The 21480-nt window shown below is 39.8% G+C and overlaps 1 protein-coding gene across 1 annotated transcript in view; it reads right to left on the bottom strand.

The window, feature by feature from the left end:
* Positions 1–21480, bottom strand: part of Abca13 (ATP binding cassette subfamily A member 13) — a 450643-nt gene that overhangs the window by 53873 nt on the left and 375290 nt on the right. The window contains exons 52-54 of the mRNA XM_052199718.1: positions 21303–21437; positions 11310–11413; positions 3046–3138 (exon numbers count right to left, since the gene is read on the bottom strand). Of these exons, the coding sequence (XP_052055678.1) occupies positions 3046–3138; positions 11310–11413; positions 21303–21437 (332 nt within the window). The remainder of the gene's footprint in view (positions 1–3045; positions 3139–11309; positions 11414–21302; positions 21438–21480) is intronic.

Here is a 21480-nt window from a genome sequence, read left to right as displayed (position 1 = left end):
CTTAGCTTCAATGATCCAGGGACAGGTCATTATGTTTATTTTGTGTGTTTTATTTGATGGCAGGGGGTACTTACTAGTTCAAGATAAACTTTCCCTCCATAAGTGGTACTATTAAAGAAAGAAAAGTCCTCCTATAAATTTATTTCATAAAGGAAAATAGATGATTCAGTGCTCACCATTCCATTGCTTTCCAATTGGGACTTCATAACTAGACTGCGTTTCAACTGTCCTTTAAACAGTTTGTGTCCCCACATACCTAATTATTTATGCCCAACACACATATTCTGCCTAATCCTATGCCCAATTTAACCATGTTACTTGATTCCAATGGAAACATTGAAGGCCCTTGTGTTCATTTTTTTTCTAATATCATTAACTATTTGTAGAGTGATATTCATAGTCTCCCACATGGTCTGTGTGGCTTCTAATTAAGGAATTTTGAGTAGCACAATACCTTCTCAAGGGTGTTGGTTCCTGATCTGTAGAACTTTCAAAGCAGTGGGGAAAAAAGTCTAGTCTGAGCAAGCAACAGAGTGAAACCAGGTGTCTAGAGAGCTGCAGAAGGATGGGTATGTGTTCTGAGGGGACATTCTCTGATTATTGACTGCATGTGGACTGTGCTTAGATCTTAGGGAAAGAAGTCATAAATACATGGTAGGAGGCACAATCAGGATAGCAGTGGGACACTATGTATGGGGAATTTGACCCAAACTACTAACACAGTATGTGCAGAAAATTCAATGCCACCAAATGAGGCAAGAAGATATCCTTGTTCCTGGGATCTGCCCCTACAGAGTCAGGGAGATGAGCTAGGGGTGAAAAGAGTGAGCTCCTTGCTCCTTGTTCCTTCCTCCTCACTCCGAGCATGAAGCTACTGACACCTACTTCCCCTTATTTGCAAGAACAAAGACTAGGAGAAAGGGTCCCTACATTGATTCCTCTTTTCCACATCAATTTCACATGGCATTATTGACTCCAAGGTATAGAAATCCAGGAGCAATTCCTTATGGTTTTTATCACAATAGTATTTGTATGTGTTTATTTTGCATGTGTTTATTTCTTTTTATTTTAGTTCCAAAGTTTTATTATAGAAGAGTAGGAAGAGAAAAGGAGATAGAGAAAAAAAGAAAGAAAAGATATAGAGGTGAGAGCTGGCCATGATCATGTGGAAAGAAGGGAAACAGGGGAAATGGGGACAAGAGCAAGGGCAAGAGAGAGAAGCCAAAGAGCTTGTGTTTATTTCTTACAGGCTGATTTGTTATGGAAGGACATAAACTGCATACTTAAAAACTGTATTAACTTTCATATTCTACTGGCTATACCACAAGCCAGGCCTTGTTGAATAAATTTTATAGTTTATATCCACCAGCAATTCAGCCTCAACCTACAACTTACATTATCAGGACCAAAATTTTGAATGGGTAGACAATGCTAAGACTGCAGATGGTTTCATCTAGTGGATGGCTCTTCCTATGAGCTTCTTCCCCTTGACATTTGTTGCCAACTTTAGCAAAGAAGTGAAAGGTAGGCAGCTGGACTTGAATTAATAAATCACCTGACAATCTGAACAGGCTATAAAGCTTTATACAAGCATTCATAAAGGTTACAGAGTGTGAAGTGTTATTATTTTTTTTCTGATGATACTTAATAAAGGTTAGCAGAGCACATAGTAACAATAGTTTCTAACAGGTTCATCTGCCAAGTGATGAGCCACAAACATAAGAAACAGCAAGGTAGACCCTCCCTTTACCACACTGCTCACTTGAAGCTGCTAGAACCATCTCACCAGCCCCTCAAATGCTATTTTCATCCTGAGCGGTAGTGGTTTTCATAAAGGAAAGGTGGTGACACATTATCTATGTGTGCATACATGCATACCTAGCAGGTACATAAAACTGCCAAGAATGTTTCATAATTCCAACCCAAAAATATTGAATGAAAGTTAAAAAGAAATGTATCAACATGAAAGACAAAATTACTCCATGAACAGAAGGATGTGGGGAAAACAGGGAGGAAGTGGGAGGGAATAGAAGAAGGGGAAACTGTAATCAGGATGTATTGTGTGATTAAATTGTTTTCAATAAAAAGGGGGAAAGACTACATTTCTCTCTATAAAAATTATAATTAAATAATTTAAAGAAGATTAGAAAATCATTCAATGAATCTGGACAGGTGGCACAGAAGCCAGGACCCACATTGGATGACTCACTCAAATCTATAAGTCCAAATCCAAGGGATACAATGTCCCTTGCAGCCTCCATAGACATTTGCACACACCCTTACATATATGTGTTTATACACCCTTACACTTATGTGCACATACTCATACATACACACACACACACATACATACACAGAAAAAAAGAAAAGAAAAGAAAGAAAAGAAAAGAGAAAGAAAATTATTTGAGGCATTCCAAAAGACGAGTTTTAACAAGTGTTCACAGAAACCCATCAGAAAAGAATTAAGCTTCCATGGAGTGAATGAAAGGAAGGAATGGAGAGATGATTAATAGGTGAGAGAACTAACAGATTTATAAACACAAGAAAAAGCCTTTAGTTCTTCATCAGCCATAAAAAAGAGGAACCACGATGACCCTCTTGCTCTCCTGTGTGGTCAGACACCTTTCTAAGCATGCATTTTAAAATAAAGCAGGCATTCTGACTATCTGACTGTGGGCAGCATGTATAGAAGTACCACCTTTTGATGAAGCACTCTGTGAGTAGGGAGGTCATTTTTCCTCTAGACTTAATCTGGACCCTACAATCATCTTCTCTTCACAATTTTTGTCAAAACAATGAGGGCACAGTGCCTTCTGGGAAAAAGAAAGCAAAATGTTTTAAGGAAACTGCCTGGGAATTGCTGTGTCTTTGACTTGATAATTATAGTTATTTCAACTGGCCCTAAGTTTCCCAGGACCTTTATCCACTACTGGATGCCAGGAGAAATTAATTGGACCAAACAGTTTGGAAAGCTCCCTTGTTACAACAGGGCATCATGCTGCTGGGTTGACAAGAAACACTGAAACAGACAAAGAGACTCAATACCTGTTCTTGATGTGCTGAGGGGGCCCAAGACACCTGAAGCTGCCAGCCACCATTATGGCCAGTCGGGTACACAGGGCCTCGCACTCTTCCATGCTGTGAGGAAATAAACAAGTAGAAATAAGCTGTGTCCTAAAACTGTGAACCTTGTTGAAGCTTCAAACATAAAAAGGATACAAAACTACCATTGGCCCAAATTATGGAACTTTTACTATAGAACCCTCATGAAAATGAAACAATGTGTTTTTAAAATTACTAAGGTTTTATTTAAGTGGCCAATTACAACAGGAAATTATTAGCATGTCTATGTGCCTGGAAGAATAATCAGTAATAAAAAAATGCAGGAGAGAACGACTTACAATCCTCAAAACTACAAAATATATGTGTAAGAGATGTTAACAAGAATGTGGTTTCTTTACAAAGAGAATTAAGTAACTTTATGGACAAGTGGACATGAAATTGTGAGTTATTAGAATCAATAGTAAGGAAAAGGATGAATATTTCAAAAATGGGAAGCTGAAAATGAATAAAATATGGGTCCCCTTATTTGTTAGCCAACACAAAGGGGTCAGCTTAGGAACCATAAGCACATAAAAAGGAAGATGGACTTATCAGTTCTATTTACATATTTGTGCAGAGATATACAAAATCTGTATGAGTGTGTCAATAATAATCAAAGCAAAAGAAACTATCAATTTAAGAGTCACAAAGGGACATGAGAGGGGCTGTATTATGGCTATAGGGAGGGGCCAGAAGGAGGACAAGAAAGGTGGAAAGTGATGCCATTCTATTTTAATAAAACAATCTATGGAAATTTAAAAGAATACATTTCCTTAAAGTAAAATCTATAATTTTAAAAGAGTTTCGTATTTTAGTAGTATGTAACATATGATATAAAATACTAGAAATAAAGTTTTACCTTGTAACTATAATTTACTTAAATTATAAGATTATTTTAGTATTAGTATAGCATTATAAAGATTTATATTCATAGCTATTATAACTATGAGTCATAAATTATAATATGCAGATGCAATTTGATACAAATCAAAATGCAATCACCCCCATAAAAAGGAAAATTTAATTTAGAATTACTTAGAGAAAGGAAGCTGTAGAAAAACTTGTAAGGGAAGATTGTACTAGAATAGGTTGTTACAGAGATGGAGCACACTAAATTCATACCAGAGAAATGGCATTAGAACAAAAGAAGCCCAAGCATACCACAGGTAATAGAAATACAGAAGTGATTTACAAATGGGGATGCACTTTCTAAGCATAATGAGGTAGAAGAAATTCTGGAGGAGACAGAAGATGACAATTCAAACTCCTAGTCTTCTACAAGAGTGTCAGCACCCAATAAACTAGCATTTAAAAGACACTGCAGAATATTTATCCTTGAATGGCATGACTATATCACAACCACTCGGCCAAGGTTTGGGAACCATTGTGGAAGATGGGGAAGAAGGTCAGAGCTAGAGGTTGTTGCTGTCTTGAAGGAAGCAGCATCTTCTAGACAAAGAGGGCAGTTGCACCTATGAACTCACAGTGATTACAGCAGTATGCAGAAAACCTGCAAAAGCCCAAGCCAGGCAAAATCTCAGGAGGGAGGTGGAGGGTGGTCATTAAGTTCTACGCCTAGTCAGTAGGTTTCCTTAGATGGTGTGACCATGAGTAAGTCACCTATGTTGCAGTGGGTAGCCAGACTCCCGCAAACCGTGTAAACACAACAAACTGGACTTTTTGAATTAAACAGAATCGGGGACACAAAGTTGCACAGGTAAGAATTGTTAATGGGTATCTGGGAGGATCTGGAGGATGAATATAATCATATCCATTGTCTGGAATTCTCGAAGAATTAATAAAATTAAAGCTCCAATTTAGTACACTAAATAGTTCTGGAAATCAGTCTGGAGGTTCGTCAAAAAACTGGGCACCTCACTTCCGGAAGATCCTGCTATGCCACTCCTGGGCATATACCCAGAGGATTCCCCACCATGTAATAAGGATACATGCTCCACTATGTTCATAGCAGCCCTATTTATAATTGCCAGAAGCTGGAAAGAACCCAGGTATCCCTCAACAGAAGAGTGGATGCAAAAAATGTGGTATATCTACACAATGGAGTACTATTCAGCCATTAGAAACAATGAATTCATGAAATTCTTAGGCAAATGGATGGAGCTTGAGAACATCATACTAAGTAAGGTAACCCAGTCTCAAAAGATCAATCATGATACACACTCACTAAGAAGTGAATATTAGCCTAGAAAAATGGAATACCCAAAACATAATCCACACATCAAATGAGGTACAAGAAGAACGGAGGAGTGGCCCCTTGTTCTAGAAAGACTCAGTGTTGCAGTATAGGACAAAACCAGAACAGGGAAGGGGGAAGGGGTGGGTGGGAGAACAGGAGGAGGGAAGGGGGCTTATGGGACTTTCCGGGAGTGGGGGGCCAGAAAAGGGGAAATCATTTGAAATGTAAATTAAAAATATATCAAATAAAAAATAGTTCCTAAACAATTAAAAAATAAATCAACAAACCATGAGTTGTTCAATCCCAAGTCCTGGATTGTAAAGTAAATGTCCTTTCCCTTTTATTCCATTTAAAATGAAAATAATGAGTTGTCAAATCAATAAAGTGTGTAGCTAATTACAGATAGTTCCTTCAAAAATTCAAAATGGGTCATCTCATATATAGATAGTGGAATAAAAATGCCATATATCTTGAAAATTATATTTGACAATGATTCATATTCTAGGAACTGGGAAATGCAAATTATGAGTTATATAGCTCCTTATTTATGATTATCTCCAGCAAAGACTGCCGTTGGGAGCCTGAGGACATCCCTGCTCTGTAGAGACCTCAACTCGGGTCTGCTCTTTCCTTGACTACTCCACAGGAAGGAATTCCAGGTGAATCAGGGTGAAGTGAAATAGAAAGTTTATTAAGAACACTGGGAGGCACACAGAAAAAGCTGTTCACACTGAGACCTCGCAGGCTTCTCTAGAGAGTCCTGCTTAAGCAGCTCACACTTTAACATGATTCTGGGGCTTTTAAAGTTGTACTACACAACAGTTATTTACAAAAGTTTGACACTGTAAGCAAAGTTTAAAAATTAATCCAAGTTTGGCTTTAACATGTGTTTAACAGGTTTCTGATTGTGTTGTGGGAGGAACATCAAGTCATTCCTGTGTTACTTTCTTAAATGTATTCTGGACAAACAGATGTCCACCTCATTATCAGCATGAGTTCCAACCTCAAAGTGAAAGGCTTAGCAGGTCTAAGTGGCTAACATGTTGGCCCAACGAAACCTGAGCCCAGAGCTGAGGGCAAAGAATTTGATTTTTTTTCTTTATAAAAAAAAAGACTATAGATAGCCTGAAAGTGGAAACAGTAAAATCAACCATGGGACATTTACTTAAAAACAAAGTAAACATGAATGTCCCTGCCTGGATGGTCCTCCTGCCTGGTACAGGTATGTGGTGAGCTGGGACTGTGGTTTAAAGCACTATACGGGAATTTTGGCATCAGCGCTGGGTATGTATGTGAGGAGAAAGTAGACTTTCCATTCTCTGCCCCATGTTTTCCCAAGATGCTGTGTGTTAAGAAATATATAGAGGCAAACATTGCATAAAAATCACAGAACTGATTTCCTGACCATCTGTGAACAGAAAGAGCAGTGGGGGATGAAGAACTGGGGGTAGACACTAGAAAGTCCCAGATTCTGGGGAAGTAAAAGGATCTCAGGAACCAACAGCAAAGGCTTTAGCTGAAATCCCCAAAAAAGAGGAGATAGAACCTAAAGAGACCACCTTCAGTAAATAAGCACAGTCCCCAGTTGAGGGATGCAGCTACCCACTTATCTCAAAATTGTTAACCCAGAAATGTCCCTGTCCAAAGGAAAGGCAAGGACAAAAAGTGGAGCAGAAGCTGAAGGAAAGGCCATCCAGAGACCACCCACCCTATGGATTCATCCCATCTCAGACACCAAACCCTGATACTATTGCTGATACCAAGAAGTGCTTTCTGATAGGAGCCTGATATAGCTGTTCCCTGGCAGGTTCTACCAGCATCTGACTTATACAGATGCAGATACCCATAGCCATCCATCTGACTAAACCCAGAGACCCCAATGGAAGAGTTGGGGGAAGGACTGAAGGAGATGAAAGGGATTGCAACCCCACACAAAGAACAATATCAACTAACTAAATCACCCAGAGCTCCCAGGGACTAAACAGAAAGGGAAACAGGACTCCAGATACATATGTAACAGAGGATGGCCTTATCTGACATCAGTGAGAGGGGAGGCCCTTGGTGCTATGGAGGCTTGATGCATAGGGGGATTCTAGAGCGGTGAGGTGGGAGTGGGTGAGTGGATGGAGGAGCACCCTCATAGACTTGGCAAAGCAGAGGGAGGAGAGGAAGGATGGGATGGGGGGGTTGTGGAAGGGCAACCAGGAAGAGGAATATCATTTGAAATATAAACAAGTAAAATGATTAATAAAAAAGTCACAGAATCATATAGGCCTCCCTTGTCATTTACATTGAGTCATTCATGTCTTTATAGTCCATGAATAGGGAGAAATCTAAGAGAAATCAATCTATATATATGTAAATGTATAATATTAATGTGAAAGCAAATGAATAGGAGAACATAGGAGAAAATATTGCAATGATCTATGGTGTTTTGAAGAGAGTAGCTAATAATAATTATGTATATATTGTGAGAAATAAAAAGATTTTTCATCATTATATCATTTTTACAATTCATGGTTAGACTTTAAGTCTCAAGCCTGGTGCCAGCAATAGATGAAAGCAGAGTCAGTGTATCAGTGGGCAATTGCTGAAACTCCAGAACAAACTGATCATCTAAAGCAAAAATATATACTCATTATTATAAAGTCAAATAACAAATCAAATATATTTGTTTCTGCAAAATTTTCCATTAGGAAGAGAAGCAAAATTACAAAAACTCAGATGTGGTACTTCTGGATACATCTGAGTAAGGAAATAATCAAATAATGATCTCCAAAGCCAGCTTCAAAGCAGGACATATTTAAGAAAACAGTCATTTCCGAACTCCTGGAGTGGACCAAAGGCACAGAGATATGTAACTCTGAAAGAACGATGCCAAAAACCCACTGTACAGTGAGAAGATGACAATCTGTACCTGCAAGTTGTGGGCCACTATCTCCCTGCCCAGATATACCAACAAGCCAGCCACTTAGGGCCAGAGAGGGCAGACCAGGAGGTGAAATTAAAAATTCTCCAGAAACCTACACCCAATTTCAAGAGGGAGAGGGAAGGATCAGAGGACTTGCATATCTATAGCAACCATCTAGTCTTGGAATAAATTTCAGGGCAAGAAAATGGAACAAAACAGACAATTAAATATTTAATATTACTATAATTTAATATCATAATTATATTTAATATAAGAATTTAAATATTATTAAATTTAATATTATATTAAAACATGCCAATAACTGCAAACTTATTTTCAGTATTTATAGCTATAATGTCATCTCCTGTGTCCATTCTTCAATAAAAAGGTTACAGGGAAAATAGACTGTATTCCCTGTAATAGGTAATCCATATACTTCTAGTAAATTTTCAATGATAGGAACCACAAAGAACTTTTTGCCAAGTTTAACCAAGTTAAATTCAAAGGAGCAACAGAAAGAAACTAGGAAAATTTCTAAAAATATTGAAAATTAAAGAACATTTCTAAAGTAACCATGTATCAGAAGCCAGTCACAGAGGAGACTGAGAAACATTTTTGAGTGAAACAAAACTTCAGTAGGGGAAGAAGAAAGCTGGTGAAGTAACCGGGTTTGTTGGTGGAGCCTCCCAGAAAGGCCTGGAATTGAGACATTGCTGTGTGCTGGGTGCAGGAGCACATTCCAACGGGGAAGAGGAAGGCTATCAACAATAAACCTCTAATAATACAATGGGGAACGAGCAGATGCCCCACAAAAACAGTTCTGGAACAACTGACTATACGAATGCAGGAAAGTAAGTTGAAACTCTTCTCATATACCATACATTTTTAGCTTTTTAAGCTATTTTTAGCTTTTTAGCTATTTTTATTTAAATGTAGCAAAGATTATTAAAAACTTAACAGTATTATTCTGTCTTAGAACAAACATTCTCATGAATTCAGGGCAAAATATTCTTAGCTATAATTTTGAAGTACAAAGCTTAAAAACACAGAGCAGTTAAAATTAATCAAAAACTTTAACTATTTATATTTTAAATGACAGACACAGACTGAGAAAAAACATTTAAAATCATATATCCAACAAGAGACCTGAACATAGAATCTAACAATACTCACTATGTATAACATCTTCTAACTAAATAATATAGTATAAATACAAGTTCACAAAAAAAAATAACAAGAAATAACTGATGATATGGACCTTGTGGTGAAGATCTATAAGCCCAGTGACTTGGGAGGCTAAGACAGGGCGAACATAATTTAAGTCCATCCTGAACTAGGAAGGAAATTGAAGACCAGTCTTAACAAGTTTGATGACTTGCCTCAAAAGAAATGAAGGATGGGAATATAGTTCAGTAGTAAAACCCTTGCCTAGTGTGTGTGAGGCTCTATGTTCCATTTGTATTACCACCAAAGGAAAAAGAAGATTCTTCTCAAGTCAAACATCAGCTCACTGCACAGTCCAACAATCAAGCTACTTGGCATTTACTCAAAAGGTCTGGAAAACATCCACATAAAAACCTGCACATGGATGTTTATAACAGCTTTACCCGTAATTACCCAAACTTGTCAGTAATCAAAGCATCTGTCAGTACGTGAGCAGATAAATAGACTGCAGCACAGCCAGACAATAGAATATTGCTTGCTGTTGAAAAGCAACGGGCTTGCAAACCAGGAGAAAACGTGACGGAAATCAGGAACAAAGCCAGCCTTGAAAGGCTTGTATGGGATTCCAGATGTGTGACTGCTGGAAAAGGTACAACTATACAAACAGTAAACTATCTGCTTGCCAGAGGTCAGGCAAAGGAAGTGTGAAGAGGCCTGGAGAACTTTACAGGCAATATAGGATGCTAAGGATGGATTTTGAGATTGAATACTTTTCCAAAGCCATGGAATTTCCAAAACTAAGATGAAAGGTACTATAAGCATGGATTCAGATGATGATATTGGGTGTCTATGAGGGTTTACTTACTATAGCAAATGTTCCACTCTAGACAAGTGTTGATAAATATGTCCACATGTTATGGGTGTGGATGCACAGTTAATCTCTTTACATTTGTTAATTTTTTATTTATTATATTTGTATGTGTGTGTTCTTGTTGTTGTTGTCTGTGTGTGATTATGGGTACATGTATGTTTATGGAGGTTGGAAAACAGCTTTTAACACTTGTTTTTCTCCTTCAAATGTAGGTTTGGGGTATCAAACTTGGATCTTCAGACTTTCCCAGCTAACGCTTTTACCCACTGCACTATAGTGCCAGCCCTATTTCTAAAAGTATTAATCATGATTAATCATGCACTATTCAGCACAGATAAGAAAGGAACATACTGTAATATGCTATAATCTAGGTAAACATGTACTCTATAAATGAAAGTGATCAAATACAAATCTGTATATGTCATATAATTCCATCAATATGAAATGCCCATAAAAGTCAAATTTCAGATCTTAACAATTCTTGACACCTTATTCATAGAATATTTTAGTTATACATGGAAGTAAATCAAGCCTAAACTTATAATCACTTTTTCATTTTATTTTCAGGATTGTCATTAGCTAAATGCTATACCTCTCCATGTAATGGTTACATGAAATCTACATTTGTATTGCTCTATGATTCATAAGTGTTTCATTAATCTGGGAGGAGGACCCTCATGGAGAATTTCAAATATAAAATTAATTCTGTAATAAGATCCAGTAAAAGGTTGAGCATGCTTTTCAGATGACTTACAAGTGGGAACAGGGTGGCCCTGGGTAGAAAGGAGTTGGGTGTCCTTAAAAAGGACAGACAGAGTCTAGCCCTTACCTGTGCAGTCACAGCTAGGGTGGATCTATGGATACAAATCACGGAAAGTCTCCAATTCTAACTCTGCTTCTCTATAGAGGTTGGCCATCTGGCATAACCTCTCCCATCTCCCATTCCATCTCCCAATGGGCTCTTGGGACTGAAAACTAATGAAGGCTTTTTCCTTCCATTCTTTGGGTCACCTCATTGCTACCAAACCTTGTTCAGAAATTATCAATCAGGAGGGACAGTTCACCTGTGAGAGGTTAGTACCGCAGCACAGCCATCCCGAACCTCTTGTGTTATTGTTTGCCAGAGGTACCGCTTAGAGCAGGGGTCCATCCCAGAGCTGGGTTCATCCTAAGAGGAAGAAAACACACAGTGTTGGTCATTTTGTAAACACAGACAGGAATGGACAGCTAGTGTGCTATGAGTATAGATCCTGCCTGGGAGGTCCCTTCCCTCCTTCACAATGAAGAGGGAAGGGAAGTAACACATACTAGTTCCTGACTCCTCCACTCCTGCAGAGGGCCACACAAGAGGCCTTAATTATTGCAACTAGTTGCAGTTCTTCTTATTTTACCTTAATCATTGAGGTTTTGGGCTCTGTGAAACTTTTGGTGAGGCTAGAAGCAACAAAGACCAAACCAGACTCTCCATGCTGTAGAACATCCATTAAACGCCTTTAAACAGTATGTAAAGGCCAGATACTCTGTAAGCCTCAGTTACTCTTTGCCTTGGTGGGTGCCTGAGGATATGCCTACAGAGAACCAACAGAGAAACCTTCACAAACAGCCATTATGTCTTTGTAGGATGAGAATACATATGGGCAATTGCCCCCAAAAAAGAAACAAAGAGCTCTCAGACCTGCCCTAGTTCTGTGGGCTGGGAATAAAAACATATCACACTAAAAATTGCATACACCTGCCAAGAATAGCCAAGGTTATATGTGCACATGTAGAATGTCCCCAGATCATTCACTTGAATGACTGGTAAAGGTTTCCCTCCAAAAAGTAGTTATTAAGACAGTCCTGTGAGATGACTGATTCAGATCTGAGATAGCAAAGAGAGAGTCCATGAAGCTATGATGTCACCAGATACACACAGTAAATTTCCAGTAATGCCTTCAGTGTAACGAAGAATGGTGACATGAGTGAGAAGACTGGAGATTGTTATCTTCAGAAAACTCAGTGAGACACAAGTAATTACAACTAGGAAAGTCAAGAGAGTCAGAAAAAAAAAAAAAAAACCCACATGAACCAAACGGGAGTTGTGAAGAAGACAAAAATGAGGTACAAGGAGCGGATGGTAATTCGGAAGCAGGAACATCAAAAGGGAAACCGATAAGAATAACAGAGTATTTACTGTAGACTGGAATCAGCCAATGAGTCATAAACCAAGGCTATTTAAATTGTCTCCTCATAGGAGAAAGGGGAAAAGACAGGTGAGCAGTGAAGAAAGCACTCCTGGGGAAAGGACTGCTCTTAGGCATTGTTGGAGCAAAGGTAAATTAGGGCAGTCAAAGCAGATGGATGATGGAGGGAGCAACCGTGTGACCACAGCGGCCAGCGTGTACAGAATCCAAAGGCATGTAAACATCCAAAGGCATGACAAAGAGATGATGATGGTGGTATTCAGGCAAGCATGAACACATCTACTGAATTTGTATTCAGTCAGTCAGTGTAGGGAAGTACCCAATATCAGATACATGAATCAAACTTGAGAAGCTCTCGAGAAGGCAACAATAACAGGTGCTTTGAAGTAAGATACAGTGGGTGGTGTCAGGACATGAACTGGGGATTACAGCATGAGAATAAATGAAGGAGGAAAAGACATGCTAAAGATGTTTGCAAAGGACAGAGGAAATATTATTTTATGTTTATGCCCCTTTTTTCCAATGGATATGATACAAGGTGATATGCTACCCCAAGAGCCTTAAACTATCTAACAAAGCATCAGGGTTAGGCAGTGGGAAACTTTCCTGCTTGCCTCCTAAAATCTAAAATAAGACACTCTTGCTGAAAACAGTGCAAAAATGTTGGGCAGGACAGGGGCATGTGTTCTACTATGTTCATAGCAGCCTTATTTGTGATAACCAGTAGCTGAAAACAACCTAGATGTCCCACAGAAGAAGAATGGATATGGTGTAGGGCAGTCTGTAGACTGGTTGAGCAAGGCTCACTCCGGAGACTCAGTAGAACATTCTACAAGGGACAGAACCCATGAGCTATGCTCCCAGACTGCTGACTCCTTAACTCCATAATCCTGTTGCCAGGTAACCCAGCCTGTTATAAAAGAAGGCTTCTTCTTGAGCTTCCTGTGCTGGGTGAATTGTAACTTGTTTATTTTGAGCTTTGGGATTAGCATCTGCTTATTGATGAGTGCATTCCATGTGTGTTCTTTTGTGACTGGGTTACCTCGCTCAGGATGATACTTTCTAGTTTCATCCATTTGCCTAAGAATTTCATGAATTCATTGTTTTTAATAGCTACATAGTACTCCATTATGTATATATACCACATTTTCTGTACCCATTCCTCTGTTGAGGGGCATCTGGGTTCTTTCCAGCTTCTGTCTATTATAAATAAGGCAGCTGTGAACATAGTGGAGCATGTGTCCTTATTACATGTAGGAGCACCTTCTGGGTATATGCCTAGGAGTAGTATAGCTGGGTTTGCAGGTAGTACTATGTCTAATTTTCTGAGGAATCACCAAACTGATTTCCAGAGTGGTTTTACCAGCTTGCAATCCCACCAACAATGGAGAAGTGTTCCTCTTTCCCCACATCCTCTCCAGCAACTGCTGTCCCCTGAGTTTTTCATCTTAGCCATTCTTGCTAGTGTAAGGTGAAATCTCAGTGTTGTTTTGATTTGAATTTCCCTGATAACTAAGAATGCTGAACATTTCTTTAGGTGCTTTAGAGCCCTTTGAATTTCCTCAGTTGAGAATTCTCTGTTTAGCTCTGTATCCCATTTTTTTTTAATGGGGTTATTTGATTCTCTGGAGACTAACTTTTTGAGTTCTTTGTATATGCTGGATATTAGCCCTCTATCGGATGTAGGGTTAATAAAGATCTTTTCCCAATTTGTTGGTTGCCATTTTATCCTAAGTGAGGCTGCTTTGGTTCCTCTGAGAAACAGAACATATTACTCACAGGAGCAATAAGGGAGGCAATGTGTGGAGCAGAAGAAAAGGCCACCCATAGACTGCCCTACCTGGGGATTCATCCTATAAACAGTCACCAAACCCCAACACTACACAAGAAGTGTATACCAAAAGGAGCATGCCATTGTTGTCTCCAGAGGGGCCCTGCCAGAGCCCTACAAATACAGAGGCAGAAACTAGCAACCAACTATAGGACTGGGCATGGGGTCCCCAATGGGGGATCTGGAGGGTGGTCCAGAGGAGCTGAAGGGGTTTACAGCCCCATGGGAAGAAAAATGACTTTGTCCACCCAGATGCCCCAAGACTCCCAGAGACTGAACCATCAACCAAGGTGCACACATGGTTCCAGCCAAAAATGTGGCAGAGAAAGGCCTTGTTGGGCATCAGTGGGAGGAGTGGCCCTTGATCAGGTAAAGGCTCAATAGAGGCCCTAACAAAGGGAAACCAACGAGGAGGCAGGGGAGGGAGTATGTCAGGTGGAGGGGCATATATGTGGAGACAGGAGGTGGCAGGAGGGGCTGGGGGTCTTTGGGGAGGGGGGAAATCTGGAGAGGTTTTACCATTGGCAATGTAAATGAAGAAGATATTCAATAAAAAAATTAAAAATTAAATAAATAAATAGATAAATAAATAAATAAATAAATAAATAAAGGCTTCGTGCCCCTCCTCACTCTCGCCTCTCTCTTATCTCTCTCGCCCCTCTCTGGCCTCTTCTCCCTCTCTGCTCTCTCTCTCTCTCTCTCTCTCTCTGTTCCCCCCTCGCTATTCTTCCCCCCCTTCCCACATGGCCATGGCCATCCCTCATCCCTCTATCTTCTCTTTTTCTCTTCTCTATCTCCTTTTCTCTTTCTACTCTTCTAATAATAAAGCATTAAAACTATAAACTGTCTCTTCTTATCAAAACCCGCTGCTTAGAAGCATGGAGCAGGCCTTGGCGTTTCCAGCCACCAGGGAAGGATTGAATCTCTTCTAGGCCAACAGCTTCCTCAGTATATTCTTGGGAGGCCCATGCCAGAAGGGCACCAACTTCTGAGCAAGGGCCCCCTCCCTCACTAGCCAAGCTCTATTGTGCTCTATGGGTGCTCCGGTGCCCTGCCCCAGAGTAGTGCATGGGCCTGCCAGTGTCCCCCTGTCCCTATGCAGGCTCTGGCTGCCAGAGCTCTCTTGTGTGGAGACCTGCCACTGCCACGCACCCCCCCTTGCAACAAATGGATACAGAAAATGTGGTTCATTTACACAATAGAATACTACTCAGTGACTAAGAACGAGGACATCTTGAGTCTGGCAGGCAAATAGATGGAACTAGAAAATATCCTGAGTGAGGTAACTTAGACCCAAATGGACAAGCATGGTATATACTCACTAATAAGTGGATATTTAAAAAAAAATCCCAATATAAAAAATACCCAAGATACAGTCCATAGAACTCAAAAAGGTCAATAAGCTGAAGTACCCAAGTGGGAAAGCCTCAGTCCCAATTGGGAGGGAGAGAAAAGTAATCACAAGTTGGGAGGGAAGGGGGGAGGGATCTGGGAGAGAAAGTAGACTGGGCAGGGGAGTGTGGGGGGAGAGGGGAACCTGATCTGGTATTGGGGGAAGGAAAAGGACTGAAGCCCTGAGGGCCAGCAGAAAAAATGGAAACAGGCAACCTTCTGAGATAGGAGGTTGGAGGGACCCTCCAGAATGCACCAGAGATCAGGGTACTGAGAGACTCTCAGGACTAAAGGGAGAAACCTTAGATGAAATGCCTGATAGTAAAGCCAGGGAACTTATAGAGCCTACCTCCAGTAGGAAGACAGGGCATCAAATGAGGGAGGGGGGGCATCCTACAGTCACAACTCTGACTCATAATTGTTCCTGTCTGAAAGAATTACAGACATGGAAATGAAGAATAGCCTGAGAAAAAGAAGGTTCAGTGACAGACACAAAATGGGACCCAGCTCAAGGGGAGATCCCAAGGCCTGACACAATTACTGAGGCTATAGAGTGCTTACAAACAGGGACCTAGCATGACCGCCCTCCAGAAGACCCAACAAGCAGCTGAAAAAGTCAGATGCAGATACTTGCACTCAACCAATGGACAGAAGCAGCTGACCTCCACTGTTGAATTAGGGAAGGCTGAAAGAAGCTGAGGGCCACTCTGGAGGAAGACCAGCAGTCTCAATTAATCCGGACCTCTGGGATCTCTCAAACACTGGACCACCAAACAGGCAGCATACACCAGCTGATAGGAGGCCCCCAACACACATACAATAGAAGACTGCTTGGTCTGTGTTCATTCAGAGATGATGCACCTAACCTTCAAGAGACTTGAGGGCCGAGGGAGTTTAGAGATCTGGTAGGGTAGGGGGTGGGGACATCCACTTGGAGACAGAGGGAAGGGGAGGAGAGATGGGATGTGGAACAGTCAGAGGGTGGATGGGGGTAGCAGGGTGGGGAGTAAAATATGGAGTGTCTAAAAGTAATTCATTAATTAAAAATAAAAGGGAAAAAATGTTGGGCAGGACTTGGAAGAAGCGAGATAAAACTACCCTTGAAGTCTCCTTCCTCCCTGAAGACTAACACTCACAGTATGGGAAGGTACTATGCAAGTCATCAAGAAAGAAAAGCAATCTTACCCAGATGTAAAGCTTAGAGACCCCATTAATGACTAGCCTGCTCAGATATCCCCAGTGACACAATAGTGTCACTGTTATCTGTCTAAATATACTTAAGGTGTTCATTCAGGCCTGCCATTGCAAACCTGTCCAGTGACTCATAGCTAGAAACAACATAGCCCCTAAAAGAGAACCTGCTACTGCCATTTTCTTATACCAACATAATTTTTAATTGTATTCTACATATTTATCTGTAACCAAACTTTTGGCTACTTCGTGTATATTTTCTTCCACGATTCTCTATCCCACTTTTCTTCCCTTTCAACACCCTAACATTATGTAAGAGAGAAAAAAGATGATGGAAACAGGACATGTTTGATCTTCACCACCAGAATATCTGATTTATTTTTATCATCTCTTTGCACATGACTGCTTGACAAACCACAACCAACAGCACCCAACCACCAACAGGCTAACCAGCCCCTTATATGGGACTCCAGCATTTGTATATCTTCTGAAAAGTCCCAAAACATCACACACTCTCAGAAACTGGGAATAAAACAAAAACACTCCCATAATATTTTTTGTTTTTTAAAGAAACCAAAATTCTCACATTTATCCTTATATTTACAGATAAGTATAACTCTCATCCTTTGACAAAAAAACTGTATTTTTGCAACAGAAGGAGACTATTACAGAGTTCCACAACTGGTCACAATGCAGAGAATTAGTGACTGGGGGATAGCTAGTCCAATTGATACAGTCCAACCTATACCTTAGGTTCAGAAACATCACATTACAGGAGAGGAAAGATTATAAGGGCAAGAATACCTGAAATCCTGCTGTCATATAATGTCTTTTAGAAATACAGGAATGTTGCATCCATGAAATCTTAACATAGTGGTTGCTTATATAATGACCTCAGCACTCTAATCAATAAAGAAGGGGAACATTCTATAAGATCCAACATCTACATGGAGAGCCATTGCAATCAATGGTTGCGGAGAAATGGGGAAATCAGTTTTCTTCAGGGACTAACTTCCTGATAACTTATCTAATCCCAAATAGTCAGCCCTAAACAATACACAAACAAGCAATACAGAAGGGTTCAATAGTGTGCATGTGTGTGTGTGTGTGTGTGTGTGTGTGTGTGTGTGACAATGATACCTCAATAAAACAGCAGAAAAGGGACACATTTTCACACCAGTTTGATTTCTCTTGGTGATCTGGTAAGAAAAGCAAAGCATGATGTTTTTAAAATGGAACCTCTGCTTCCATAAACTTTCAGAATGGCCTCCACCAGAAAGATCTATGGTAGTAGAAAGGACATCATTTATTGAAGAACAGCAAATAAATTGAAGCTTCTTGGAACCTGAAGCTTTCCTCTTCAATAAACTCCCAAGTACTTGTTATCTGAACCACTTTTAAGAGAAATCTTTCCCAGCTGTGTGATGCATGTCTCTGCTCTTTGCAGTGAGGGAGCATTAAGCATATATCTCTTAAGAGCTTCTGGCCATCAACTTTCCCCAAAGAAGAAAGCAGAAGGCAAATGGGTGAAGAAGACTGAACAGGAAAACATGCACATGGTCCTTTCTGCAAATCTACTGATAAATGTGTACTGAATAAAAAGTAAGAATTTAGAAAGTCAGGTCTGGTATTACTCAGGCAGGAGGTTGAATGGCTGATTCAAAACTTTCCTGGTTCTTACCCTTCTTGCCTCTGTAGAGAATGACAAGGCTTTGTTTTAATCAGATGGCTTGAATTGTAACAGTAACACACAAGACACCAGGTGACACACTTAACATGGATTATTTAATTTACTGCTTTCAACATCTCCATGAGACAGACATGAAGAGGAGTACTACTTTGAGGCAAAGAGATAATAGATCAAATGTGTTGGGAACCAGAGAGCTTGGCTCAACACCCCCAGCTGAGCTTTTTGCACAGGTTTCTTGAAAGCAAAACATCCCGTGGCTTAGCTTGATTCCTGCCTTCCTGCCCTGTGTGATACGGACTTCCCAGGTGCCTGACCTATGACTATAATTGTTTTTTCCTGTTCCCTTCCCTGGCCTCTAGTATATATATTGCTGGTCTCTCAGTAAAGCTTTGGCATTCTCCTTGCAGAATGACCAGTGTCTGTGTTTTTTGTTAATCCCCCAGGCCTATGCCCAATACTCGGGACCGTGGCAGCGCGGGGGCTGTCACAAATGTGCAAGAGCGCCCAGAGGAAGTGTAGTAGCTCATCTAAACCTGCCCACTTGGCCACTGTGCTGTCGTCCTGGGCTCTCACAATGAATGAGAATGAGAATATGTGAAAGAAGAAACACTTGGGTATGCACTAAGACAAGGAAATGGCTCCAGATTAGAGGCACCTTCAATTGAAACAAGAAAACATGCCATGCCTAGATGAATATGAGAGCATCCTGTTAGAAGTGATGGTGAATGCCAGGAACCTCTAAACTCAACATAGTCAGCCTCATCTTGCTAGGACAGCATCATAGTAGAACGAGGAAAGTATATACCTATATACTTTCTATGTACATATCCATTATAGTAAATAGCATTGATAGCAGACCTTTTAATAACAAACAAAGAGCAAGCAGAGTTTCCAAGTCCAACCAGTAGATGACAACCATTTTTTTTAAACATATATCTTCTGGGTCTTCATTAACTTCCCCAGGGATATACTATTTTCGTGTGTGAACAATGGCTATCTTTTTTATATTTTTCCTGAAACTATCTTCTGTGGTGAAACTTCAGATTGACTGTGATGATTAGAATCTTATCAATAGCACAGGAACAGGGTTCTTGACTTGTTTGAACAGTATTGTGCACATTTAGACCAAGTTTTAAAGGCACAGCAATTGGCTCTGTTTATTACGAGAAAATGCCCCTCCCTAGCTACAGTAACCTGAGTTGGCTATTCCCAGACAGATGGTAGGTTGCCTTAACTCAAGGCCATGCTCCTGCAGTCACATGCTAGAACACTCACACCCTTCCTCTGTTTCCATGCTGCATGGATGTGTTAGATAGCTTTCCATCACTGTACCCACTATGTGAGAGAATCAATGTATATAAAGAAAGGTCGCTTGCTTCATCTGGCTTCATTTTAGAGGTTCAACAAGGACTGGCCCTGTTACTTTAGGTTCTACATCAAGACAAGTCAGTACATCACAGAAGGGATATGTGATTGAGCAATACTGTCTCCTTCTTGTCCAGGAATTGAAACAAGAGTCTTCCTACCGACTCACAATATTCCTACAATGACATAAAGATCTTCTTATAAGACCTCTTAGAGCAATGGTTCTCAATATGTGGATCATGAATTCTTTGGAGGTTTCATATCAGATATCCTGCATATCAAATATTTATATTATACTTCATAACAGTAATAAAATTATAGTTATAAAATAGCAACAAAAGAATTTATTATGGGGATTACCACAACATGAGGAGCTATATTGAAAGGTCACAACATTAAAAGAATCAAGGCCCACTGTCTTAGAAATTCTACTACCTCTCATATCACTAAGAGCTCTAAAAGATGCTGTTAGCACATGGATTTGGAAAGATGCTAAATTAAACACAGAAAAATCTAATGCGTATCCTTATGATTTACCATGGGTATATGTCAGCACAGCTACAGTAAATATAAAGCCATACATAGGACTTCAAAGCAATTCTTGAGAAGAAATCTCTTCTGCAGGCAAGAGTAAAATTAATTATCCAATACCAAAAGTTCAGCACTGAAAATATACATATGAGTAACATTACACAGACTGATCAAGTTATATTTAAAAATATGTATGTATATGTATAAAATATATTATGTTTAATAATAATTAATGAAAAAAGAACCATGGATTTGAAAGAGAGCAAGGAGGGTATATGGGATGCTTTGAAAGGAAGAAAGGGGAAGCAGAAATGTTGTAATTTTATTATAATCTCAAAAATAAAAAAAAATTATAACAGAAATAAATGTTAAAAACACATATGTATGTTTGGATAAAAGGTGGATGCTAATATTTTAAAGATTTATTTATTCATTCATTTATTTATTTATTTATTTTATGTATATGAGTATATTGGACTGTCTTCAGACACACTAGAAGAAGGCATTGGATCCCATTACAGTTTGTTGTGAGCCACCATGTGGTGCTTGAACTCAAGACCTCTGGAAGAGCAGCCAATACTCTTAACTGCTGAGCCATCTCTCCAGCCTGAACACTAATATTTTAATATTTATTTAATGTCAAAACATTTATGTGAGTCTACCAAAAGAAAAATGTCTGATTTTTGTAAAACAATACCAGTATCTTACAATATGTTGGAGAATGTTCTCTTAGGGAAGCACAGTCATTATTAGCCCATAGAGCCAGTGATCCGTGTCTCAAGTCCTGAGGTTCCTCGTGAAATTCTTAAACCTGAAATAATGTCCATCACATGTTTAAGGCATCAACATAACTGTGGGGATTCCAACCACTCACCAATAAAAGAATATCAGGTTTTCCCACCAGGGCCAGAGCTGTGGAGAGCTTCCGTCTGGTGCCCCCACTGTAAGTGGCCACAGGTTTGTCCACATGAGATTCTAGGTGCAGGCGCCTCACCAAGTCTGCAGCAACCTGGAAGAGAGAAGCTTGATCATCACCTTTCTCCATGATGCCT

The sequence above is a fragment of the Apodemus sylvaticus genome, chromosome 11, assembly GCF_947179515.1.
Source record: "Apodemus sylvaticus chromosome 11, mApoSyl1.1, whole genome shotgun sequence".
Taxonomy (NCBI): domain Eukaryota; kingdom Metazoa; phylum Chordata; class Mammalia; order Rodentia; family Muridae; genus Apodemus; species Apodemus sylvaticus.
This window is presented reverse-complemented; position numbering and strand designations above follow the sequence as displayed.